Source organism: Aotus nancymaae, unplaced genomic scaffold (genome assembly GCF_030222135.1).
Source record: "Aotus nancymaae isolate 86718 unplaced genomic scaffold, 86718_ANA_hifiasm-v0.15.2.pri h1tg000006l, whole genome shotgun sequence".
Classification (NCBI taxonomy): Eukaryota; Metazoa; Chordata; class Mammalia; order Primates; family Aotidae; genus Aotus; species Aotus nancymaae.
In genome coordinates, this window is record NW_026988417.1 from 21,943,370 (window position 1) to 21,970,955 (window position 27,586).

The 27,586-nt window shown below is 37.2% G+C and overlaps 1 protein-coding gene across 2 annotated transcripts in view; it reads left to right on the plus strand.

Moving 5' to 3' along the window:
• The window catches only part of LOC105730936 (cytosolic beta-glucosidase), a 123,879-nt gene that overhangs the window by 55,142 nt on the left and 41,151 nt on the right, over positions 1–27,586 (plus strand). Inside the window, exons 3-4 of one of the 2 annotated variants that reach the window (XM_064366073.1) lie at positions 900–1,696; positions 2,439–2,562. The exons of the other annotated variant lie outside the window; for it this stretch is intronic. Of the exons in view, the coding sequence (XP_064222143.1) occupies positions 900–1,696; positions 2,439–2,562 (921 nt within the window). The remainder of the gene's footprint in view (positions 1–899; positions 1,697–2,438; positions 2,563–27,586) is intronic. 2 annotated transcript variants of the gene reach the window in all.

The window sequence follows — 27,586 nt, forward strand, 5'->3', positions numbered from 1 at the left end:
GAAGTACTAACATCAGCCTCTCCCCAGAAAGTCTCTTCCAAGCTAAGCGTCATCATTGAGATAGACTCAATGAATTCTTGGCATAAATTCTGAACCAGGCCATCTTCAAGTTAGTAACATTCTTCTGAACTCTGCGGCAAGCCTAAAAACTGTCTCTTACACACTCACATTCCTGGAAGAATCAGATGAGAGCCAGAGGTGGTTGGCTACGTATCCTCATGGACTATGTTAAGGTTTTAGAGCAAACTTCAACCGGGTACTCTTAGTGTGCTAAGCCTCTGGCTGTCTGCCCTTGTAACCCAGATTCTGGCTGTCTGCCCTTGAGAGCTCTCATTCATTCTCAGTAAGTCTCTTTTCCTAGACTTGTATGGAAAAGCATTAAAGCAGTCATCTGGATCAATTCCTTTACTCTATACTTAATACCATTGAGATCTATGCATTTATTAAACAAATATTTATTAACCTCTAAATTTCTGGTACTGTTCCAAGGTTTGAAGATCCAGAGGTGGATTAAGCAAGCCCCCTGCTATCATGGGGCTTGTAGTCTAGTGGGACTAAGAGACAAAATGAGTATACATAGAAATGCATGAAATCATTTCAATAAGTATGAAAATAACACAAAGTTAGATATCAATGATCTGCCTAAATGTATCCATTTCAATACGTTTATGTCTCAGTCATGTCATCCTATTACACTCTTATTTCTTGATCAACTACTCTTCTTCAGAATTCTCAATGTTTCCTCTCAGTCTTTTATTGATTATATGGAGGAATTAATAAACTTGTTTTGAATGAAAGTCACTCAGAAAATTGTTCTTGATCTTATCCCTTTTTAAAACTTATTGCCAACATACTATAAATAGCTTTTCTTCTTAGTGTGCCTTTTTTCTTCTTCCTAGGAATTGATTACTACAACAAGATCATCGACGATTTGTTAACAAATGGGGTTACTCCCATTGTGACACTCTACCACTTTGATTTACCTCAGGCTTTAGAAGACCAAGGAGGTTGGTTGTCAGAGGCAATCATTGAATCATTTGACAAATATGCTCAGTTTTGCTTCAGTACCTTTGGGGATCGTGTTAAGCAGTGGATCACCATAAATGAAGCTAATATTCTTTCCCTGATGGCATATGACTTAGGTATCTTTCCTCCAGGTATCCCTCACTGTGGAACTGGAGGTTATCAGGCAGCTCATAATTTGATTAAGGCTCATGCCAGATCCTGGCACAGCTATGATTCCTTATTTCGAAAAGAGCAGAAAGGTATGGTGTCCATATCACTTTTTGCGACCTGGTTGGAACCAGCAGATCCCAACTCAGTGTCTGACCAGGAAGCTGCTAAAAGAGCCATCACTTTCCATCTGGATTTATTTGCTAAACCCATATTCATTGATGGTGATTATCCTGAAGTTGTCAAATCTAAGATTGCCTCTATGAGTCAAAGGCAAGGATATCCATCATCAAGGCTTCCGGAATTCACAGAAGAAGAGAAGAAAATGATCAAAGGCACTGCTGATTTTTTTGCTGTGCAATATTATACAACTCGCTTAATCAAGTACCAGGAGAACAAGAAAGGAGAACTAGGCATTCTCCAGGATGTGGAGATTGAATATTTTCCAGATCCATCTTGGAAAAATGTGGACTGGATCTATGTGGTACCATGGGGAATACGTAAACTACTGAAATATATTAAGGTAAATGCATGATTTTTTTGTGTGTCCATATGCACTCAAATACGTGAAGGTGGGCAAGACAGGCATATGTATATGTATATATGGACCAGATAAAGAATTATTTTAAGTTAATAGCGTATACATTTGCTGGCCTGGGAAGAGCAGATTTGGATTTGAGTTGGTGAGGGGTAACTAGCTGGTAGAGGCTTCAAACACAGTGGTCAAAGTCTAGGATTTGTTGTTAAAGTTAGTTTTGCATATGAAAGTAGTTTGGACATATTTTTCAATCTGGTGTCACAACTGTGATTACTGAAAGACATTTTAAGGATTGTGATAGCTGGATCTTTTTTTTTTTGAGTCTCAGCTATATTGGATGATATCCAGTTAGCTGAAATTAAAATTTCAAGTACAGGTTTTCAGGACCCCTCCTGTGGGGGATGTAGAATGTAGCTGCTGGCAGGACTGAGGGGTTCAGGAGCAGTGACAATCAACAGATACTGATGGAAGAAAGATATTTCTGTCTTCTCATTATAATAAGAGTCATTGGACTGTCTTCATGGACATTTGCACAGTTTTGCGTTTCCGTTGTTAGTTATAAAAGGTCAGTGCATGGAAAATTAAGTTAATAGGGTCAGTGCAATTTGATGAAAACAAGTTTTGGGGTTGTAACTTACAGAAGATAGAGGGTAATGCACCTGATTTTATGAGCTTTCTTTTTTTTTAAACATCTGTTTGGAATTAAACTTCTGTTCTCTTATTCTAGGATACATATAATAACCCTGTAATTTATATTACTGAGAATGGGTTTCCCCAGAGTGACCCAGCACCTCTTGATGACACTCAACGCTGGGAGCATTTCAGACAGACATTTCAGGAACTGCTCAAAGGTACCATTTGAGATGATGAAAGATCAATCGTGCAGTCTTAATATAATTTCCTCATTTGCTTATTTGCATTCAGCAAAGACCAATGATTTTTGAAAGCTGAAATCCATGTAAATCAATGTAAAGCCATGTAATTAGGAAAGGGGAAAAAAAGTGTTTAGGAAAGAGGAAGGGGAGGATTTTGGCCTAGCTACAACCTCCTGAAATTGAATCAAATCACAAGCGACTGTCTTCAGCATTTTGTGACTCCTGGGTGAAGGTGACAAGAACAGAAGGAGTGGTGGCTGTTGGGAGAGAGAACATCAGTTATTACATAAAAGATTAGCACTGATCAACTATAACATGGTTATTTGCATATTTTAATATCCTAACTACCAAAAAATGAAATGACAGGATTTTTAAAGAACCCAAATTAAGCATCTGTGCAATAAACTTCAAAATGGCATGAGTCTTCCATCAATGTATATTGCATTTAAGCTGTAACCATGCAGCCCAGTTAGAAACATTTTTATTGTCATATGGAAAATGTGAGTTGTATTTTAAGATAAGGTTATTATTTAGTGCCTCTTTTCCCTCCGTGGAATTCTTTTCATATGAATTCTTATCATATTTGAAAACAGTCATGAAGGAATAAGCTTTAACTTGTAACACACATTTTTAGACCAGTTAGCAACTCCTCTCCCATTATTTACTGCTTCTCAAATTTAATTCCTTCTTCTTTTTTTTCCTTTTTGTTTTTGAGATGGCGTCTCGCTCTCTTGCCCAGGCTGGAGTCAATGGCGCAATCTTGACTTATTGCAACCTCCACCTCCTGGGTTCAAGCAATTCTCCTGCCTGAGTCTCCCGAGTAGCTGGGACTACAGGCGCCTGCCACCACGCCCGGCTAATTTTTGTATTTTTTTTTTAGTAGAGACGGGGTTTCACCATGCTGGCCAGGCTAGTCTTGAACTCTTGACCTTGTGATCCACCTGCCTCATCCTCCCAAAGTGCTGGGATTACAAGCATGAGCCACCACGCCCAGCCCAGTTCCTCCTTCTTAAAAAGGAATCATGTCATAGCAACAAAATCCAATGTAAATTGAGACTTTAAATTTCCTTTTTTTTTAAAACCTTGATAGCCACACTTATTTCTTACCATTCTAATTGAGAGGTTCTGACATTATTCTTTCCAAAATTATTCAGTATTACACTGGTAATAACCATAAGGGATTCTGGAAAGTAATGCAAAGTGATCCTTTTCCAAAACCTGAAATTTATTGACTGGATCCTTCACTCAGGCCTGGAGCTTACTGGCAGAGAGCAATTGGATCTTTACAATTTGACCCAAGTGAAGGAATTATTTTGTATTACACCCAAAATAGATTCTTCCAGGTAGGAGTTCATCTTCTGATAAGAGAGGAAAATCTCTAGTTTCCTGAGATTCCACTCTGCTTCTTCTTGTAGATGGGTCCTGTTCATAGTTAATCTATTGATATTTTCAGGCTTTATCCTGAAGAACAAATAGGTTAGTTACTACCAGACAGATTTATGGATGGCTACAGGGAACACAAATGACTTGCCTAAAATTGCTCTGTGTATTTTTAGGAAAAGAGAGGTAAATAGAAATAGCCTTTTTTTTTTTCCCATTCCCAGTCTGGTACTCTGTTCAGTGCTAATCATATAGAGGCATTTCATTGTTTGTTCAAATAGTTTCAAGTACTTTATACCATCCTTTAGATCTTTATTGCTAAATACTCAATGATGGACTCCCAAACTAAGGTGATTTAAGGATAGAAAAATAACAGAGGAGTGGAAAATGTGAGAAGATTTGGTTTTCTAACAGACAGGAAAGGAGAATAGGGTTAGGACCAAAAAAGTCAGTTTTTTAATTTGTTGAAATTCTAGTTTGTCTTCAAATTACTTGATGAGAAATTTATTAGGCATATAAAACATTTACTATTTACAGCATCTATGTTCTCTTCTGAATCTTAACAGTAGGTCAGCTACATTCACTGTAATTGACACAGTGTTTTGCTTTTTTTAAAAAAATTGTAGACTTTTTAAATTGTAGAAATGTATATATTGAGAAGAAAAACATATGCATAAATGTATTTGTTCTGGACTAGGTATAGTGGTTTGGTAACTTTTTAATGTATTCTCGTAGTAGACAGCAATGATTTCTGCTGTGATGAAACTCTCTTTCCCCTTTCTTCTAAGAAATACTCATCTCCCCATCCACACGCTTACCATAGGCACAGCCATGTAAGTGGAATACAATCCTCCTCCTTGTCAGCAGAAAATTGACTGGTCCAAAGGTAGGCACGGGACATGAGCTGGACAATTTCAGTTCTTCCCTGGGACTTAGAATGTGACCAATTAGTTTCTTAATCTCTCGGACTGGCTTGGGTGGATGTATGTTGCTTTGTGATCTACCAGTGACTGGGTTCTACCCTGTAAGCTTAGGCACACTGAGAAGGGAAGATATCCATGCATTAAGGGAAGAGAAAGGAAACATGGAGAACTTCCAGACATCACTAGAGCCTCTGCTTTTCGTTTATCCTGAGATCTGTCTGCACACAAGTTCTTAAGAGACATTACTTTCATTGTAATAAAGTGCTCTTTGCACTTAATCTTATTCTAATTGGGCTTCTATTTCTTGAACAAAAAGAGTTTTAATTTATACCATCATCTTATTCCTCCTCAAAACAATGATATGAGGTCATTACTCCTACTTTATAGATGAGGAAACTGAATTTCAAAGAGGCTACATTATTTGCTTACAATCATAAAGGTACTAAGTAGTATTTCCTAGAATGAGGCCGAATATATGTATATTATTATTATTATTAATTATTCGGTGTTAGATATAATCTGTGAGCTCAGGGCTCTCTGAGTTAAAGTGCTAATTTGTCCCACCACACAGAAACTTTTCATTATGTTTGGTTACTTTGGGCTTGCATGTATTATTTGAAAGTGCTTCATGCTGTCTGTGAAAGAGCTGACAGGTTCTGTGACCTTGAGCACAACTCAGATGCCCCATATCCTAGTTCTCATCAAAAGAGCAGAGCTGAACTTCCTAATCAATTTTCTGAGACTCCTCCAAGATAGTGCTGATAATCTTGGTTGGCAAAAACTTTGCTAGTAAGAGGCACCCTGTGAGCAATTCAAAATAATAACAGTCCAAGGAAGCTATTCCTGGGAAGCGCTGCAGGTGAGAACTCACCAAAATCGGGAGAGTCAGATGGATGACGGCTCTGTGATTCCCAAAAACAAAGCCTTTCCTCCGACATTACACATACGGACAGGCACATAATGACTCTAGAGTTGATCAGTGGGGTCTGCTTGGGGGTCTTACTGATCTCTTCAGGTAGAATCCCACAGCAATTAATCGAGCATTAAAAGGCATGATAATGTTTCTGTTTCTTTTTGGGATATGAAAAAAAAGAGAAAAAAATGTCATTTTAAGAATAAAAAGAAATCAGCTAGTGCCTTTTTAATCTTTGCATTGTTTAATTGGATTAAACACCTTTAAATAGGTTATATTTTAATTGCTGTAGATACAGATAAGAGTAAAGGGTACCAAAAACTTGAAATAATATATAACTAGATTTGCATTCTAGTTCTGCAAATTATTCAATAAAAGATCTTTAGCAAAGTACTCAACCTGTCTCATCCTCAGTTTGCTTATCTGTAAAAATGGGGATAATGGTTGTTTATTTCTTTTTCTAGGAGGGTTGTTATATAGAGGTTCCATTTCATGAGCTAATGTGCAAAATTACCTTAGCAACTGCCTGACACATAGTAGCTCCTTAATCAATGGTCACAATTATTATTACTACAAAATGTGCACTCTTAAAAACATATCTATTACCTCCAAGTTATTCTTCTTGTTATTAAAAAAAATGCCATTCCCAAGTGTTGATAAGGTTGAAGGCATATAGAAATCCTCATCCACTACAACCAGGGAGTTATAGACAGATGGAGGTCATTCAGAAGGGTAATCTGGTACTACTTAATCAAAGTAAAAAATATGTATCCTACAACTCAGTAATTCTATTCCTGAAAATGAGCCCAAAGAAATTTTCATGTAGGTCTATAAGAGGACATATAAGGATGAATATGTTCATCACTTTGAGAATAACCAGGTATTATAGTTTGGATACTTGTCCCCACCCAAATCTCATGTTGAAATATAATCCCCAATGTTGGCAGTGGGACCTGGTGGGAAGTGACTGGATCATGGGGGTAAATTTCTCATGAATGGTTTAGCCCCATCCTTTGTTGCTGTCCTCATGATGAGTGAATTCTTGTGAGATCTGGTTGTTTAAAGGTGTGTGGCACCTTGCACTCTCTTGGCCCTGCACCAACCATGTGAGATGCCTGCTCCTCACCTTCACTTTATGCCATGATTGTAAGCTTTCTGAGGCCTCCTCAGAAGTGGATGCCTGTGTTATGGTTTCTATACAGACTGCAGAACTGTGAGCCAATTAAACCTCTTTTCTTTAAAAATTAAAAAAAGGAAAAAAGAAACACACACACACACACACACACACACACACACACACAAAAATGCCATTCCAAGACTTGTTATTTTTCTATTCCCCACCACAAATTATAGCAGACTATTTTCCCATATTTGTGTGTTTCTCTTTCTTTTTGAGGAACTTCCGGATGTATGTTATAACATTGATCCTTTGGCTTTTTCTGTTCTGAATTGCATGGAGGAGAAAGCAGCAGGCCCATTTATTATTTCCCTCTGGGAGGTGACCAGATTAGGTGAAAAGTCAAATCGTTGACAGCAGAAACTGCTGTCAAGCAACTGGGAATTGTTCTGCCACATGAATCTTTGTGTAAGTTTGGGATTCAATGATGTTCAAATGGTTAAACTTTTCTCATATCATAGGAATTTTTATTACCTTAGTAACAGTTACACCAGTCTCTATACTCCAGAGTCAATGGGCAATTTTGGCTTCATACGTAGATGCACACAAATGGATACCTGTCCAGTCTAAATGCTTTCATGGAGATGAGGAAGGATAGGGAGGCAGAGGTTATTGCTCCAATGGCTGATACTGCCCCCATCATCTAAATTCTCTTGAAAGGGGATCTGAGCGGTTTGCAACCTGTTCCTCATACCTACCCAGCACATGTGTGCTTTCAGTCTGGCTTGTGATCCTTCTTCCACCTGGAATGCCATCCTCTTTGTTTTCTTCCTGGACCAATCCTGTTTGAAGTAGATGAGAGTGCTTGTAGTCAGAGAGAACATGGGTTTGAGACCCTGGTTCTGCCCCTCATGAGCCCAAAAACTTTGGGAAAATTCTGAAACAGGCTACCACATCAGTCATCTAATCTCTAAAATGGGGATAATAAGAACATTGATTCTTTTAAAGAGTGGTAAAAAATGATCAAGATAGTGCTTATGTTGCCTAAAAGGAGTCTGGCACATTTACTAAGGATTCTATAAAGATGATGACTAATTCTTTTGGGGGTGGCAGTGCTGTGAATTCTCTGAGAACCAGAGCTGTGTCTGTTTTTTATAATTGTATCTTTAGCTCTAAGCACCATGACTGCTGTACGTGTTCTACACATATTTGTTGAATTTGGTTCTATCATGGAAAGGCTAGATAATGAATAATGAAAAATAAATGACTAAATGATTAGGAGGCATATTTTCTTTCCCTGAAGAAATATACCCCACACATTTAAAAAAAAAATGCAGCCTTCTGAAAAGTTTCTGAGCCAGTCCAACTTTCCAGGCAGATCCATGCCTGAGTTAGCACAGCGGTAGATGATTGCAGAGAAGGTTTGTTAATGACCAGCTTTCGGCTTTTAATGACAAAACCCCTCAGCAAGATGTCATCGAAGTTATTGAAGACTTCACTGAAAGTGTTGAAGCTGATACATTGTAACAAGAAGGTTATAAATCTTGCAGCTTGGATATACCGCCGAGACAAGATGCTGAGCACAGAATCACCCTGCTGTTGTCTGTCGGCATTCTCCCTCCCCCTACGTCTTTCCCTTCCCACGGAGAGCAGGTAAAGGAGAAATACATCCATTTCCCAAAGTAGTGCAGACCTGGCAGCCACCTGCCTACGCCAATTTCAGATCACAGAGGCCCATTTAACTGGACAAAATGTGTTAAGCACCTGTGTTTTTCTAAATGTGCATTGGAAAAAAATCCTAAGCATTAGGGAAAGATCTCAAAGGTTTATACGCTGACCTTTTAGAAACACCAACCAATTAAAAATCCATTGCAAGCTCAGAAGAGAGACCCAAATACTTGAATATAGATTCTCACTTTGTATCTATTGTTTAATCGCTTCTCAGAGGACATCTTTTTCACCTTGGCCCCTAGGAAGCAGTCCATCTTGTAACTTGTGTTACATATAACTGTATGGCTTTGGGGCCATGTGGGGTGGGATTTGGATGGACTCCGCACTGCTAGTAAGGCTGCTCCTGGCTGCAGTGGATGGCTGCTAGCCACAAGGGTCCAGGTCGGAACACAGAGAAAGAACGAGGTTCAAAGGCTGAGCATGAGAATGACTAGTGGGTGCTAGTATACAGAGTGGGCAATTTTTGTTTTTCAATTTTTTAAATTGGCAAAAATTGTATTAATTATGTACAACATGTTGTTTTGAAACATGAATACAATCCAAAATGCCTAAACACATGCATTACCTCACATATTATCATCTTTTTGTGCTTGGTGGGTACACTTATCATCTACTCTTTTAGCAATTTAACAGAATATAGCACATTGCTATTAATTATAGTCACCATTGTGTAGGATGAATCTCTGGAATTTGTGCCTCCTATCTAACTGAAAGGTTCCATCTTTTGAAATAACGTCTCCTGAATCCTCCTGCCCCCAGCCCCATAAATGAGATCATTTATGTCTACATATGCTCTGAATGCCTTAAAATGTTGGATGTTATTCTCACCATTCTACTCTCTGCTTCTATGAGATCCACTTTTTTAGAGACCACATGTAAGTGAGATCATGCGGTATTGGTCTTTCTGTGCCTGGTTTCTTTCACTTAACATAATGTCTGATAGGTTCATCCGTGTTGCAGATCACAGGATTTTATTCTTTTTAATGTTGAATTGTATTTTGTGATATGCATACTTGAGAGAACAATTTGTTTTCTTCTGGATATGTACCTAGTAATAAAATCACTCGGTTATATGGTAGTCCTGTTTTACATACTTTGAGAAACTTCCAAACTGTTCTTCATAGTGGCTGGACTAATTTACATTTCCACCAACAGTGTGTAAGTGTTCCTTTTCTCCATAGTGGTGACAACATCTGTTATTTTTTTACTTCTTGATAACAACCATTTTGACTGATGTGAGATGGTATCACTTTGTAGTTTTGATTTGCATTTCTCCGATGATTAGTGATTGTCGAACGTTTTTTCATATTTGTTGACTGCCTGTGTATCTTTTTCTGAGATATGTCTGTTCGTGTCCTTTGCCTACTTTTTAATGGGTTTATGTGTTTTTTGCTTATTGAATTAAGCTTCTTTTAGATTCTGGATATTAGACTTTTGTCAGATGTATAGTTGCAAATATTTTCTCGCATTCTGTAGGGTGTCTACTTTGTTGATAGTTTTTTTTTTTTCTGTTTTGTGTTTTATTTTGCTTTGTTTTTTTTTTGTTTGTTTGTTTTTCTGAGTCAAAGTCTTCCTCTGTCGCCAGGTTGAAGTGCGGTGGCACAATCTTGGCTCACTGCAACCTTCAACTCCCTGGTTCAATTGGTTCTCCTGCCTCAGCCTCCCAAGTAGCTGGGATTACAGACACTCACCACCATGCCCAGCTAATGTTTGTATTTTTAGTAGAGACGGGGTTTCACCATGTTGGCCAGGATGGTCTTGATCTCCTGACCTCATGATCTGCCCCCCTTGGCCTTCTAAAGTTCTGGGATTACAGGTGTGAGCCACTGCGACCGACCTGTTGGTTTGTTTCTTTGTTTTTTTTTTTTTTTTTTTTTTTTTTTTTTTTTTTTTTTTTTTACCGTTCAAAAGCTCTTTTGTTAATGAGTTCACACTTATCCATTCTTGTTTTTGTTGCAATTGCATTTGAGAATTAGTCATAAATTATTTGCTAAGGCCAACGTTAAGAATGGTATTTCCTAGGTTTTCTTCTAGAATTTCTATACTTTGAGAGAGCTTACATTTAAATCTTTAATCCATCTTGAGTTGTTAATTTTTTTTGTATATGGTGAAAGGCTGAGGTCCAGTTTCATTCTTCTGCATATGGCTAGCAAGTTATCTCAGCGTCATTTATTGAATAGGAAGTGCCTTCCCCATTGCTTATTTTTGCTGACTTTATTGAAGATTAGATGGCTGTAGATGTGCAACTTTATTTCTGGGTTCTCTATTCTGTTTCATTGTATGCTTGTTTTTGTAGTAGTGCCATGCCACTTTGGTTACTATAGCCTTGCAGCATAGTTTAAAGTTGGGTAATGTGATTTCTCTGGCTTTGATCTTTTGCTTAAGGTTGCTTTGGCTACTTGGGCTGTTTTTTTTTTTGTTTGTTTCATTTGAATTTTAGAATTTTTTTTTCTAAATCTGTGAAAAACGACATTGTATTCCCCATTTCCTTTATCCATTCATCCATTGTAGACACCTAGGTTGATCCCATTTCCTGGCTATTGTGAATAATGGTGCAATGAACATGGGAATGCAGGTATCTGTTTAACACACTGATTTCATTTCCCTTGGATATATGGTAGTTTTATTTGTGGAATTTGAAAAGTCATGAAGAAAATAATTTCTTATGTTTGTGTCCCACTAGTCTACATATGTAGATCACACTTAGACTCAGACAGCCAGAGGTTACAGAGTTAACCTTAAAGAGAGATATGCCAGATGCCCTTCTCACTTATTTTTCCCTACTACTTCCATCAGCGGCATTTGCCCTTCCTTCCCACTGAGAAGCATGGTAGTGTCATCCAGGTAGAAAGTCTGCAGGGTTTGGAGAGGGAAGATGAACAGAATTCTGTTTTAGTGGTGTTCCTTTGGGTAAGTCATCATTAGTACTCTCTAAATGTCAATTTCCTCATCTGTAAAATGGGACTAATCTTAACTTCTGTTCTGATTAACCCAACTAACCCAAGGTCAGTTGTGAAAATAAAATGAGATCATTTATACCTACATATGCTATGAACACATCCATCATTCTGGTCAAAATACATCATCTGGACCTCAACACTCTCCACTGCCAAGGAAAGGGGTTGGTGCTCATTATTTGGGTCTTTTCAAAATCTAGATTCTCAGATTTTATGAATTTATTTTCCTGCATTATCTTTACTGCTATAAAAGTGTGATAAATTAAGGGTTTTTAGAGAACTATGACCAAGTGATTAATGTAGTGCTTAATAAAGTCCAGAATCACACATACACACACACAGAGACAGAAATATATGTATATATGTATGTATCCATCTATTTGTCTGTGTATTATCTATCTATGTAAGTTTATGTAAGTTTTTTGACAAGTTATTTCACCACACTTGTCTGGTGAGGCACATATTGATGTGTTTAGAAACCTAAACCATTTATCAGACACATTCTCTTAGAAACATAGAACCTAGTGTACCTGTTTTGCAAGAACAGGTTTCAGGGAGTTGCCATGTGAGAAGCAGTTCAATCACACCTCAGAGAATCTTCCCTTGTGCTTTTTAACTGGAAACCACTATATTCTCTGTCTGTAGTATTCCAATATATATGCTGTGCCCCAACTGGTGGACTTCCCTTTGGGCTTTTAAATTCAGTTTCAACTACTCTGAAGTGATAATTACTTAAGGTCTCCTACCACCTCAGGTCCAGTGAATTTTAAGAATACATAGAGCCTTTAAAAAAATTCAGGTGATTTCAAACTAACCTTTCATTTTCTTTTCATGGAAATGTGTAGTCTAACAGTAAGTGGAAGCTCAGTTTTTGTTTTCATAACTGTGAAAAAGACCAATAAGGAAAACAATTGAAATATAATTTATCTAAAAAAAAGTAGCCTTTCCAATGGGAAGAGTTGGCTGAATGGAAACTAGAAAAAGGGGAAGGGGGAGAAGAGAAAGAATTCAATAATGATTTTTATTATTTATTGATGTATCTATTTTTTCTATTCCCTAGATAGCTTCAGGGAGGATTCAATAATGATTTTTAAAAACTGTTTCAGGAGAGAGCCATGTTGGAATATTCAAGTGATTAGAGGGCTACTAGAATTGAAGCAAAGTGAATTTCTTAGGTTTCCCCCAGAGTGTAGATAAAGTGGTCCTCAAGCGTCTGTCTACATTAGCTCTTATTCCCGGATCTCCAGAATAACCAGATTACCATCTGCCTCTTAGTCATCTTGGGAGTGAAAAAGCACTGCCTTTGAATGAGGCCAGTAGAGTTCAACTTTAGTGTGATTCACAGGCATTGCCTGGATAACTGTGTTAAGGATTCTATTGGATAGCTATGGGCTCATGGAAAGAATCCAAAGAAGTAGATGGTCAAATGTTAGCTATTTCAGCTCAGGAAACTTAACATGAGTTTTCCAATGTTTGGAAAGATATATTCCTCATTGTAAATTAAAACATTGACATTAGGTTTTGTAAATAAAGATCTTATTTGTTAGTAGGGATTAGTTCTGGGTGCAGTGAAAAGAAAGGAAATGGTGGATTTGCAGTGCTGATTATCAGGCCTTAGGTGGTGCTGACCTCACCAGCTCTATAAGCTTCTTCTCTGTAGTCTTTCATCTTACCTTTTTAGAGCTTCAATGTTGTTTATATTGGTCAGTTGCTCTACAGTGATATAATTATTGTTTCTTCCAACTTTCACAGACTCCTAATTGTGTGAATTACCGCTTCACTACATCCTATCTTATTTTTTTCAATAGTGAGCCTGATACAATGTAGACAGAAAGCAGCAATATTGTGATTAAAAACATTAAACATTGATGCAATGACCACTTCATCGGCTTCTAACTGCAGTGTTGTAACAAATACTTGTTGAATAAGAAAATTGAACATATGGAACTTGAGAGATACTTTGATTCTTGAAGACAATATTCATGATAATCCTTGAAAAAAAAGAAGAAAACCATTTTTAGGAGACAATGACAGTTATTAAAAGGTATAAGAACTCATAGGCAGAAGAAATGTACATACAGACAAAATTGTTGCCAGAATAAAATTTTGAAGTTTTGAGGTATACACTCAGCACTCAGTAAGTGCTCAGTAAATAATAACTGATAAGGTTATTACTGCTCAGTTTAATAACTGATAAGGAGATTGAGCCTAGATTAGCAGAAAAACTGAATTACTTACTTCTGGGAATTTCAATGAAATATAGACTTATACCAACATTGTGCTTTTTTGACTTCTGAAGAAGTGGCAGACTGCTTATTCTATTATAAACAATTTGTATGCATTGGAATATGCATGAATGCTAATTATATCCTTTCGACATTAAACTGCTGTTTGGGGCAACAATAATTTAAATATACACTAGAGTTTTAAAGCTATCGTGTATAAAATCTCTTAAGCGCTCTGTGCCTCAGTTTCTTTAATTGAAAAATAAAAGGGTTGAACTAGCTGATCTTTTGGGATACTGCCAGCCTAAGAATTTTTTGACCTTCTAGATACTCCTTCTGCAGAAATATGTCACGGATCACATTTTATTAGAACTCTTGATAATTTCTTAAGCTATAAAATTTAGTCCAAGGAATTATAATTAATGGTCTTTTTTATACAAAAAAAAAAAAAACCCCTCTCTTCATTCTTCTTATCCAGCTACCTAATTTGAAATTTAATACCTTTCTTATATGGGCATAAAATTAGACCTTGCTCTTCAATGCGCTGTTTCTATAGATATTGATTCAGGTTCCAGATTTTCTTGAACTTCTATCTGAATGTTTCCTCTTCTATTCATTCACATTGAAAATGAACCTCACCTTTCTTTGCCTGAGAAAGTTTTCCTTCAGAGTTCACAGAGTCAGAAGGGCACTTCAGACTCAAGTTTAACGAAGTTACTGTACAGAGCATAAAATCTCAGAGAGGAAACTGGATGAACCAACTCATCTCAAAGCATTAGTGTAAAATCCCCAGCTGAACAACTTCACAGCGGTTACAATCACCAGCAGTAAAATCACATTTCACAACACGATTATGGCAAGAGGCTCCTCATCTATTAAGTTTTAAGATAAGTGTGAGTTTTTGAACTTTGCCATAAATGATAATTTAACTCAATTAGCACAGTAATTTGAACTTTCCTTATATTTAACTTGAGCACTCAACTTTTGTTTCTGGGCAAGATCCTGAATTAGAAGGAGGGATCACGTTGCAGCATTTTCAGAATTACAGTCTCATCCTAAGTCTGTGCAGAGACTTCACATAGGCAAGTCTGTTTTTCTATTCTGACTTTTGAGCATAGAGATTATGATAATCAGTGCTGCTTTTACCCCAAGTTACTATTTAGGTAGCATTTTCTTCAATACAGTGAAACTATCAGCCTGGTGCTGGAGATGAAAATGGTTTCTTTTAGAAAGTCATTCTTAAGGCTTATCTGAAAAGGCTATGTGCAGAGGTGGGGAAGGGAGGACCGTCTCATTGAAAAGGGTCATCTCATCCACAGCAAAGTCTCCTGTCTGTGATTGAGATTAGCTAATGAAACAGTATCACGGCCTGAGATTAGTTTGTGCTATTCTAAAGTTCAGCCACATTTCGCCCCTTGTTTGTGAAAGTCCATTATGGGAATCACTGCCTGCTTTAAAAATAAGTGAAACTATTGTGGTGGGTGGAGGAAGAGAAGGTGTTCGAAGCCTGAAGAATTTTAATTGGTGCTGGTGAGTGAAGGTGAACAGGAAGCCATCAGCGTTTCAGGTGAAAACATTAATGAGTCGGGACTACACAATAGCTAATAGGAGTAGGGTAGGAAGAGGAATCTTTAACATTTGCTGATGAAATAACCTTTTTTACTCTCCTGGCAACAAGTGGAATTCATTTCTTTAATAGATGTAGACACAGCTCAAAGTCTTAAATAATTTTAAATGACATGTTCTTTTATGAGTAGTAAAGTCAAATATGTTACAAATTAGCAGAACAATAAAAAATTAGATCAGCACATAAAGTAAATGAGTCTACTTTAAGTGTATACATTTATTAGTAGGTCATTTTTATGTGGTTGAGGCTTTGTGGATTTATTCCCTTAAAATATTTTTCCCCCAAAGATGTTCAGGGTATGTTCTTGATACTTTGAATAACAAGTTGGCCTTAAAAAAAAAAAAAAAGGAAGCTTCAAAAATATTTCATGACCAAAGTTTGCTGTCCTCATGAATAGATGGTAACAATGTCGAGAATGACTCAGAAAAATCCTTTTGCATTTCTAGAAAGATAAATAGCCTGACCCCTTGATTGTGTACAAGTTTGGTACAGACAGGCAGAGAGCTTTATGAATACTCTTACGCCACAAGGATTTGCTTGTTTGACATAGTGAAAGAGCATATGCCTTGATTGGTTGATTTAGACAGATTCAGGGGGGCACATGTGCAGGATGTACATGGATATATTGCATAATGGCGAGGTTTGGGCTTCTTGTGTACCTGTCACCCAAACAGTGAACATTTCACCCAGTAGGTAATTTTCAGTTTTCATCCATCTTCTAACTATTCCCACTTTTGGAATATCTGGTGTCTATTTTATTTCCTTCTAATGTGTCCATGTGTACTGTTGTTCAGCTTCCACTTATAAGTAAGAACATACAGCATTTCATTTTCTGTTTCTGAGTGATTTCACTTAGGATAATGGCCTCCAGCTTCATCTATGCTGCTGCGAAAAACACGATTTCAGAAAGAGCAAATTCTTTAAAGACAGATCTGTGTTCAAAATCTGGCTCTGATAATCTTTCATGTTGTCAACTTTGGGTACATTATTCTATCTCTATGAATATTAGTTCATCATCTCTGAAAATTTATTTTTGGTACAGATTAATGACATACTTCGTATACTAGAGAAATGCCTACCACATAAATCCTCTAAATGATAACTTTTGCAGTGAATTATTCGTTACCAGCATCTAGTAACCAGGATTTTAGAAAAACTGTGACTTCCTGCACAGTCATCAAGCACTGATAATTTATGCTTCTCTTGATGACCCCGGAATGCATTCTGAATAATTAGAGAAAGATTAAATTATAATCAGTTTAGTTGCAGTGTTAAGTGTATTTTAATTTATTCCCATTCTTTAAAAATTTGTAATCCTTCTGCATGTGGCAACAATTAACAAAAAACATTTGATTAGCTGGGGCACCATATTCCCTGACTATCAAGCTAATAGGGAGTTTATTGCAGATTGTTGGAGCTCAAACTTTGCCCCATGCATACACTGGGCATTTGCTGGATGGAGTCTCTTCACACCAGTCTTCTATCCATTCTCAGAGCCAATGTGTTGACTGTTGGATATTTTAGAAATAATCTTTTTGTATCCTTGAACAACAGTCTTAAAATCTATACCAGGTGCTTTTCGTGTGTTATTTTGATCACAGGGTCCTAGTCCTGGTCATCATGTCTAATTTGGTGCAGGTGAGTACTTAACTCTTCTAGCTCTGAGGTTGTCTGTTCTTTTCCTATGAATTTCTGGAGATGAACATCTCAGCTGACTTTAGTAATCAATCTATCTGGGTGTTTCATCAGCCTCCACGCTTATCCAATCATGTTTTGGGCTTGTTTTCACTAAGCTTTGTAGGCTATATAACCTTTCTGATGAAAACTTCACTATGCATTTGATCATTTTTGTGGTTCTTTGAACTTGCCACATTTTTTCTCATTTTATTTCTGCAACATGCCAACGTCATACGTTGCTGGAAAAGGTGCCTTAACACCTGATTTGTGTTAAAAAGCATCTCTTCAAAAATGCATTCATATTATTGTTCCGTGGTGATCTTGATTATGGTACATTTTCAGGCAAGCGGGTTGATTTTTGTGGTTCGATGGATGAACACAGGGTGTAGGATTCATCAGTTCCTTTTCATCTCCCTTATTCTGCCTTCCTTTAAATATCTGCCATACCCCAAGGTCCCGCTTTGCAACCTGACACTCTCCTTTTTCATAATGTCCTTCATATCCCAGCTGACATCCCTAATACTTACCCAGTGAATGAAGTAAGGCAGAGACTGCTTGTTTCCCTTAGAGGGAGAGTGAGGCTGAAGGGAAAAACAGCTGATAAAGAAATAATTTTGCACTCTAAGTTCTGGCCGCTCTTGGCCCTGGTGTGAGGGCAGGATTGATTAGGATTCTCCTGTCGAAATGCAGAAGGCTTCTTTGGTCATGTCTGGGTGGGTGCCCGGTGAGAACTGGAAGCTTGGATGCCTAGCCAGGCAGCAACAATTAGCATTCTACTCTAATTCTGTGATTTCTCTGATATGGAGCTCACTGGGTAGGTGTAGTTCAGTTGGCCAGGCAAGTTGCCTGTTACTGCTACTGTGTGTAATTTCTCCTCAAAGTGATATTTTTCATCATATAGACATATATTAAAAGTCAGTAACTCGATGGTAAAGTGGTCACTGTTCCTCCAGCTGTAGCACACCTCTATTTAGTTACTGCAAATACGTTTCATGTTTGGCAAGCCATATGTATATTATTGGGCTTTTTTGAATTTTCTGGGAACTATGATTTTGAACTTTGATATGTTTGAATGGTCAATTGCAATGCTTTTTCTTTTAAAAATGTGACATTTTCATAAATGTAGCATAAAATCACCTGGCAGAAAAAAATAAATGTGTATCAACAGAATGTGTGACAATCTCAGAACATTCACAAAATCGAAGTGAAAGTATCTATATACTATCTTTCTGTATGGATACATTATTGGTCACAGGCATGTCATATTAGGCTGGGCGCCGTGTCTCATACCTGTGTAATGCCAGCACTTTGGGAGGCTGAGGCAGGGGGATCACTTGAGGCCAGGAGTTTGAGATCAGCCTGGCCGATATGGTGAAAACCTGTCTCTACTAGAAATATAAAAAATTAGCTGGGTGTGGTGGTGCGCATCTGTAATCCTAGCTGATTGGGAGGTTGAGGCATGAGAATTGCTTGAACCTGGGAGGCAGAGGTTGCAGTGAGCTGAGATCGCACCACTGCGCTCCAGCCTGGGTGACAGAGTGAGACTCTGTCTCAAAAAAAAAAAAAAAAGGAAAAAAAGGAAAAAATGCCATATTAATAAGCGTGTTACAAGAAGGAGACAACAGACACTGGGGTCTACTTGAGAAGACAGGAGGGAAGGCGGGAGAGGAGCAGAAAAGATAACTATTGGGTGCTGTGCTTAATACCTGAGTGATGTAATAATATGTACAACAAACCTCCATGACACCTGTTTATGTAGTAAACTTTCATATGTACCCACAAACCTAAAATAAAAATTGAAAAAAGAAAAGAAAATCATTTTCATGGGGTCCCAAATAAACTAGCTCATAGAGTCTGGAAATAAAAAAAATGTGTGAGATAGTAGTTGAAGGCCATTTATATACCATATTCTTTAAATTTTGACATTTCCAATGCTGGATTCTCATGAATTTGTGTAACTACATTTACTCTAAATCATGCAGTGCTTTTTTTTTGTTTGTTTAAGGGATATTTTATTTTATTAAGAAAATGTTCCTTTTGTATTTCCATTTTAAAAAACTATTTTTAAAAATATTTTCTGAAACCACAGAAAGTGAAACCATGGTTAAGGGGAAGCTACTATGTTTGTGTTAACGCAAAAATTGCATTACCTGAGGTCAACCGCAATGCCAGAATAATCAGTGGGAAATTCCAGAAAAAAGCAATTCACAAGTTTTAAATTGTTCACCATTTTGAGTAGCGTGGTGAAATCTCACACAGTCTCACTCCCTCCTCCCGGGACATGAATCATCCTCCTATCCAGCATATCCATGTGGTCTGTGCTTCCTGCCCATGAGTCACTTAGGAGTCACCTGGGTCATTGGATCCTCCGTTGCAGTATCACAGTGCTTGTGTTGAAGTAACCCTTATTTTACTTAATAATGGTCCTAAAGTGCAAGTGTAGTGATACTGGCAATTTGGATATTCCAAAGAAAAGCATAAAGTCCTTCCTTTAAGGGAACAAGTGAAAGCTCTCAAATTAGTAAGGAAAGAAAAGAAATTGTATAGAAATTGTATGCTGACATTGCTCAGATCTATGGTAACAATGAATCTTCTATCTGTGAAATTGTGAAGAAGGAAAAATAAATTCATTTATAGTGTATATACGTTTCGGTACTATCCATGGTTTTAGGCATTCACTGGGAGCCTTGGAACGTGTCCCTTGTGGCTACAGGGAACTACTGTACTGTAAAACCTTTGTGATTCATAATAATGGTAGGACGACAATTAAGGAATGTCATTTTAAATTGTTGAGAGGTATTAATTTTTGTCAATTATTGAAGATGGACCATTTTATTACATTCAGGTTCTTGATAAAAAGAAATGCCAGCTCATAAGCCAGTGCCAGGGAGGGAAGTGGGAGGATGTAAATATCCTAACCGTAGTTGTTGACATAAAGCGTGAACACTGGCTTGTAGCTTCCTGGCATTCAGGTCAAAAGGGTTTCACCATTGGTTTTCAAATTGTGCTCTCTGGAGCTTTCTGATCCGTGGAGATATCTCTGGGGACTCAGTTAGGTGCACAGAGGGAAGGAGGAAAATCAGAGCTCCAGGGCACCTCTGCTTTTATTGGTTGTGTCTATTAGGAATTCATAAAAAATTTCATTTGAAAGTAAAGCTCTGGTGCTAAAAAAAGAAAAATTGGAAAACCACTGAATAATAGGGACCTCATTATCAGAGGAGAAGAAACATAGTAGCTCCTTTGGGGAAATAAAGCCCAACTTTCTTTCTCTTTCACTTAAAAAAATGAGTTATTTCAAACATACAGAAAAATACGGGTACTCATAAAACTATGGCTTAGATTTAACAAATGCTAATATTTTATTATACACATTTTGCATGAAAGGCCCAGATGAAGTGTCTTTATATCTTTTCTGTATCTGCTTTCCTTCTTCCCTTACTTGGGCTAACTCTGATCTTGAAGTTGAAGTGTGTGCACTACACAGTTTGCTACAAATTTATACATCTATGGCCTATTTGTATAATGTTTTTTGCATTTTACCATTTACACAAATGGTGTCGTCACACTATACATATAGATATTTTCAACGTTATATTCTTTGAAATTTATCCACGTTGATCTTTTTAGCTCCAATTCATTCTTTTTAATGAATCTATAGTATTCGGATGAATAGACCACATTTATTTATCCATTCTTCTGCTGATGGATGTATGTGGGTCTTTCCTTTTTTTTTTCATTTTTATCCACAGTGCTGCACTGGCTATCCTTGAGTGGCTCATAAGCTTAAAATGCGTTTCTTACATGAGAGTTTATGAAGCAGCCCTACTGCTAGCCCACATGATGTCTTTGTACCATTAAAATGAAGGTTCCCTTCCTCAAAAACATTACATTGTTAAGAATATAGTTGCAAAGACTATACGAACCTACAATACCTTTGTATCGACAGTGTTCTTTAAAGTTTTGACATTTAAGAAAAGCAATAGTCCTGTATGTAGGGGATGCTACCATGAAAACCTGTAGGGTAGAAAGAGTTTGGGTGAACTGGTACGTTTAACAGGTTAGAGGCTAATCTAAATAAGAGACGTGTGGTTAACCTTTCTATGAGGTTTTTCTAACTAAATGCAGGGGCTAGGGAAATTGTTTTCTTCAGAATTGATATGTTGCAAGTAAAGAACACTAGGAGGGTGTGGAAGGCTTTTGATTTTTCCCAGGTTACAAGGCCAATGGCAGGCCCAACTGATGCTGTAAGGGAGGCCTTATTCATCAGTTTCCCCCTTTCCAGAATTCAGCCCTCAGGACTGTCTATGTAGATATGTACACAGTGCAGGCTTCTACCAGCCTCCATCTGCTAGCAAACCAGTGTGCTACTAATGAAGGCAAGTTGCCAAGGGAAGACAAATATGCCGTTGCTCTGGGAAGGAAAGTTTGAATTGCATCCAGAGGAGGGAGTGAACCTCCCAGGAAGGCTGATGCTCTAAGTCCCAATACACTGAAAGCTTTGCCTGGGTAGGGAAACAACTCCACACTGGGCAATGCAATGTCAAAAACCACAGAAGAAAATCTAGGCAAAACCATTCTCTATTATTTATGAAAGTTAGTAGGGGACAAATTCTTTCCTGCTTTGGAAACTGACCTTAGAAATTAAATTTGGAAGTCCTCAAGACTAGGAGCCTGGTGGAAAATGATGGATATTCTTCATGGAAGTAATCATATATGTGGTGGTCATTAAAAACTTGCCTAAATTAAGACTTAATAACATCACTCTCTGTTTATATCTGTGATACTATCTTCTTGGGTATGAACATTAAGATTCACAATCTAAATTATACCCAGAAGACAGGAACTGGGATGATCGTGTGTGTGGAGAAGACTGTTAACTTCTGCTAATTCTTTTAAGAATGATCAGGTAGAAGACTAAAAAGATTCATTTTATGTTGTTGTAAAGGGCAGAACTCATGCTAGTGGGGAACCATTACCCAAAGACCGGTTTTAGTTCAACATTAAGACAGAACTTTCCAACAATTAGAGTGGCTGAGTAAGAGAATGAGTGTCCTCGGGAGATCATTAGAGACCTGATAAATAGATGGCAGAAAAGCAGATGCCAGACTCCCATCTGCCAAAAAGATGCTGTTGGGAGGATGTCTGCTCCATGTGGGAGGGTCATTCCACAAGTGTGTGCAATCACCTGCTATTTATTGAGTACCCACCATGCACTTGCTTTTGTCGGGGATAGAGAAAGTTGTAGGCACAGCTGCTGTCTGGATGTGATCATCTTCCAATCCTAAATTCTGTGAATCCCAGGGAGTTTTAGCCAGGGCCCTGATGAAATTTTCACAAATTCCACATTAGAGCAGTCTGAAGTAATGAGGTCTCATAACACGACTAGCCTAGTGGTAATGTTTAACCTTACTCCCAGTAGGAAGGATATGGTGCAGAACACCACTTCATAGCTAAGTCCTGCTTTTGTCTCTGGATTTCAGCTTTGGCTTGGCTTTTGTGACATGAAAGATCTCAGCATATTAAAATTAGTTTCTTTTCTCTGGTTCACTTCTCTTCTGGTCTTGAAAGTTAATATAACTTCTGAGCCCCAGATGACGTGTGTCAGCCTTATTTAGTCAAACTCTGTCAAGATAAATATCTTTGCATTGGAATTGAATCTCTGTAATTTCCATTCATGACAAAAGTATGAATTACAAAGTGGAGACTTTATGGAATTATAAGTAAATACACTTAATTCTTTAAAGTCAAGTCTGCCTCAATCACGAAGTGTTTGACTTGGAAACCTCCTTTAGTCCAGTAGAGAATTTAAATAAATAAATGTATGGAACAGTTTTGAGATTAAATCTGGATATTATATTACGAACCTAACATTTTGGTCTGAATTCTCTGGCCTATGCTGAAGACGTGGATATGGCCTCTCTGCCTTTCACACACTTCAGAAACAAGTGTGTTAGAGTCCCGTTAATGCACATAATGCCTCCTGCAGCTCACGGATGCACATGCTATCACAGTGACCTGAAGAGTTAAGGTGTCCACTCCTTAGGCTACTTAATATCACATTGAAACCACTTTGACCCAGAGTAAACTAAAACCCAAGATATTCAATACTTGCTTTCATTAATATATTCATAAATATACAAAATACTTGAGTGGTCTTTTAAACTATTCATTTGCTATATCGTCTGGGGCCCTAGCTCTTTCTTCTATTGGCTGAAGTTTCTTTGGGTGTGTCAACTTTTCATTTGTGGACCCTGAAATTAATCCAGTTTAAAATTATGCTCTCCAAATGTAGTTCTGATAATCCTGTTTTGAGGAAGAACTGTAGTACAGAGGTAGTCTTTCATGAAAACAACTTTCCCAAGCCATTGCTCTGGAGCTGCTAAGGGTGATCAGCCAGCAAAGCCCAAAGTGTTCATTTAGTATGGCATGCAAGTATTTTAAAAGGTTCTTAGCTGGAAAAGCAATATATCTGACAAATTAAAAATATTAGAATGAAAGTTGTACCTCCTGGCTAGGGAGAAAGCAGTGCCCTCACATTGTTCCTTTTTTTGTTGTGTTTTCTTCTGTGTGCACAGTAAAGATTTGTAGCACTGCTTCTTTTTTAAAAAAATTTTATTTAACTTTGTTCTGGGATACGTGTGCAGAATGTTCAGGTTTGTTACATAGGTATACATGTGCCATGGTGGTTTGCTGCACCTGTCAACCCATCATCTAGGTTTTGAGCACCACATGTGTTAGGTATCTATCCTAATGCTCTCCCTCCCCTTTCCCTCTACACCCGCCTGGGCAGGACCCAGTGTGTGATGTTCCTCTCCCTGTGTTCTCACTGTTCAACTCCCACTTATGAGTGAGAACATGTGGTGTTTGGTTTTCTGTTCCTGTGTTAGTTTGCTGAGGATGGTTTCCCGTTTCAACCTTGTCCTTGCAAAGGACGTGAACTCATTCTTTGTTATGGCTGCATAGTATTCTATAGTGTATATGTGTCACATTTTCTTTATCCAGTCTATCATCGATTGGCATTTGGGTTGGTTCCAAGTCTTTGCTATTGCAAATAGTGCTGCAATAAACATACATGTGCATGTTTCTTTATGGTAGATGATTTATAATCCTTTGAGTATATACCTAGTAATGAGATTGCTGGGTCAAATGATATTTCTGGTTCTAGATCCTTGAGGAAATACCACACCATCTTCCACAATGGTTGAACTAATTTACACACTCACCAACAATGTAAAAGCGTTCCTATTTCTCCACATCCTCTCCAGCCTCTTTTGTTTCCCGACTTTTTAATGATCACCATTCTGACATGTGATGGTATCTCATTGTGTAGCACTGCTTCTTAATCTTGGCTGCACATTGTAATCACCCAGAAAGATTAAAAATATACTTTCATTTGAGTTCCATCCCCAGCTGGACATTTAAATGTCTTAATGTCTGGGTGCTGCCTGGGTTTTACAAGTTCTACAGTAGATTCTAATATACAGAGAATGTGAAGAATCATTGATTTGAGGGCTTTGATCTTCTAATATTAAAAAGAAATCTAAAAATTTCTGTGTTATTTTTTGTGACGCATTATTTGCATGTAACCTAGACTGCCTGTGAATGTAAGAGTTGAAAAAGCCTCATTTTTTAAGAGATAATTCATTAGGTGTTCTCACTTATGTTGGCCATTGTGAGACAGTAGATAACTTTTCTAAAAAAGACTTCAGGAAGAGTTTTTAACAGGTATAATGTTTTCAGAGCATTTCTAGATTGCATTGTTTGAAAATGCAATATATATATATATATGTGTCTGAAATTATTTTTCTTCTTCATTTCTTCCTCTTCTTCCTTCTCCTCACAGGAGGTCACAAAGATTTAAAGACAAAAAATAAAAGACATGAAGAACAGATTCAGAAAATCCAATACTCTGTGCAGAAATATACTTCTCTTCTTCCTCCTTCTTTTGTTTCCTTCTAATTAAATTCTTGCTTCATTTTCTTCTGAACATTAGTTTGTGGAAGAGAAGTCTGTAGACAGACTGATTTCATTTCTTTGTAAGTGATCAAGTGTCTTCATGAATGCTTATATTTGTTTATCCTTGAAATACATACAGATGATCTCTGTCTTTTTATTTATTTGATCTGTCAGTAAGCCATTTGCATCAATAGTTTCAGGGTTTTTGTAATTTCAGAAAAAAATTATGCCGTCATGTCTATAATAATCAGATCATCCTCATCTGTACTTCAACTGAGAACTAATTTTTACATATAGGTTATTGGATTTTTAAATTTAGTCTCCATGTCTATTTTTTCTCTTATATTTAAATCTTTTTACCATTCTCTGAGATTTGGGCAGATTACCAACCCTGTCTTCGACTTTACTGATTTGATTTTCAGCTATGCCCAATTTTCTGATCTCTACCACCATCACAGTGATTTTTAATTGAGAAATTTATTTTCTCCATGTGTTCTTTCCTGATCTTGTGACTAGTTACTCTAGTTTCATAAATACTATAAGAGTTTCACATATTGTTGAGACAAAGTGGCAAAAATTTTCTAAACATGCATCCTTTTCCCGCGATAAGTCCCTTTCAGAGTTTATATGGTTTGGCTGTGACCCCACCCAAATCTCATCTTGATTGTAACTTCCACAATTTCCACATGCATTGGGGAGGTGATTGAACTATGAGGGTGGGTCTTTCCTGCACTGTTCTCATGATAGTGAATAAGTCTCATGAGATTTGATAGTTTTAAAAATGGGGGTTTCCCTGCACAAACTCTCTTCTCTTGTCTGCCACCATGTAAGACATGCCTTTCACCTTCTGCCATGATTGTGAGGCCTTCCCAGCCACATGAAACTGTGAGTCCAATAAACCTCTTTTTTTTTTTTTTTTTGTAAATTGCCCAGTCTTGGTTATGTCTTTATCAGCAGCATGAAAACAAACTAATACAAGATCCAATTATTTTCTGTAAGTTTTTGGAGTTTTTTTTTTTTCTTATGAGAGGCAGTATCTTTTCAAGGGTCTAATTGTTTTTTCTTCATTTGAGAGGGATCCAGGCTCTGATTTTCCTGCTGATGATGCCTACTTTTCACATGAGTTTTCTCTACTTCCTGTCCACACTGAGCTATCCTCTATTCTTCCTTCACCCTGGTGCCATCTATCCTCTCTCAAGCAGGACAAACCAGAAACTACATTTTTTGGCAAATGGAGCATATCTTTTATGGCTTTCAGAGGTATTACAGGTTTTACTTACTATATATTTAAAAATGTTCCTTGGGAATATGGAAATTGGGAGAATTAGCTACTTGTTTTCACAATAATAGTTTATCTATAATTATGATAAATCTTTGGAGAAATATTTTGACCCAGCTTACATTTATGTCAAAGAATGTACACTTTTATTTTTTGTATTTTATGTTTATTTTTTAATTTTTAAAAATTTTGATAGCTTTTGGGGTACAAGTGGTTTTTGGTTACATGGATGAATTATACAGTGGTGAAGTCTGAGATTTCAGTGCACCCATCACCCAAGTAGTGTACATTGTACCTAATGTGTAGTTTTTAAAATTTCTAGCCTCCCTCCCTCCCTCCCTCTCCCTTGTAAGTCTCTAATGTCCATTATATCACTCTGTATGCCTCTGCATAATCATAGCTTAGCACATATGGTATTTAATTTTCTATTCCTGAGTTACCCTACTTAGAATAATGACTTCCAACTCCATTGAAGTTGTTACAAAATACATTATTTCATCATTTTTACTGCTGAGTAGTATTCCACAGTGTGTGTATATATATACACCACATTTAATTTATCCACTCATTGGTTGATGGGCGTGTAAGTTGGTTCTATATCTTTGCAATTTGTGAATTGTGATGCAATAAACATACATATGCAGGTGTCTTATATAAAGACTTCTTTTCCTTTGGGTAGATACCCAGTAGTGGAATTGTTGGATCAAATGGTAGATCTATTTCTAGTTCTTTAAGCAATCTCCATACTAATTTACATTCCCACCCATGGTATATAAGCATTCCCTTTCACCACATCCACACAAACATGTATTGTTTTTTGACTTTTTAATAATGACCATTCTTGCACAAGTATGGTCATATCTCATGGAGGTTTTAGTTTGCATGTCCCTGATGATTAATGATGTTGAGCAGTTTTATAAGTATGATGACCATTTGTATATATTCTTTTGAAAAATATCTGTTCATCTAATTTGTGTATTTTTAAATGAGATTATTTGTTTTATTTCTTGCTGATTTGTCTGAGTTCCTTGTAGGTTTTAGATACTAGTCCTTTGTCAGATGCACAGTTTACAAATATTTGCTGCCATTCTATGGGTTGTCTGTTTCAAAGAGTATATACTTTTAAAATCACTTAGATATACACTTTCAAATTGATTTCTAGAAATTTTTCTCTTCACACTTGTTAGGATATTCATTTTGCCACATTGTATTAGT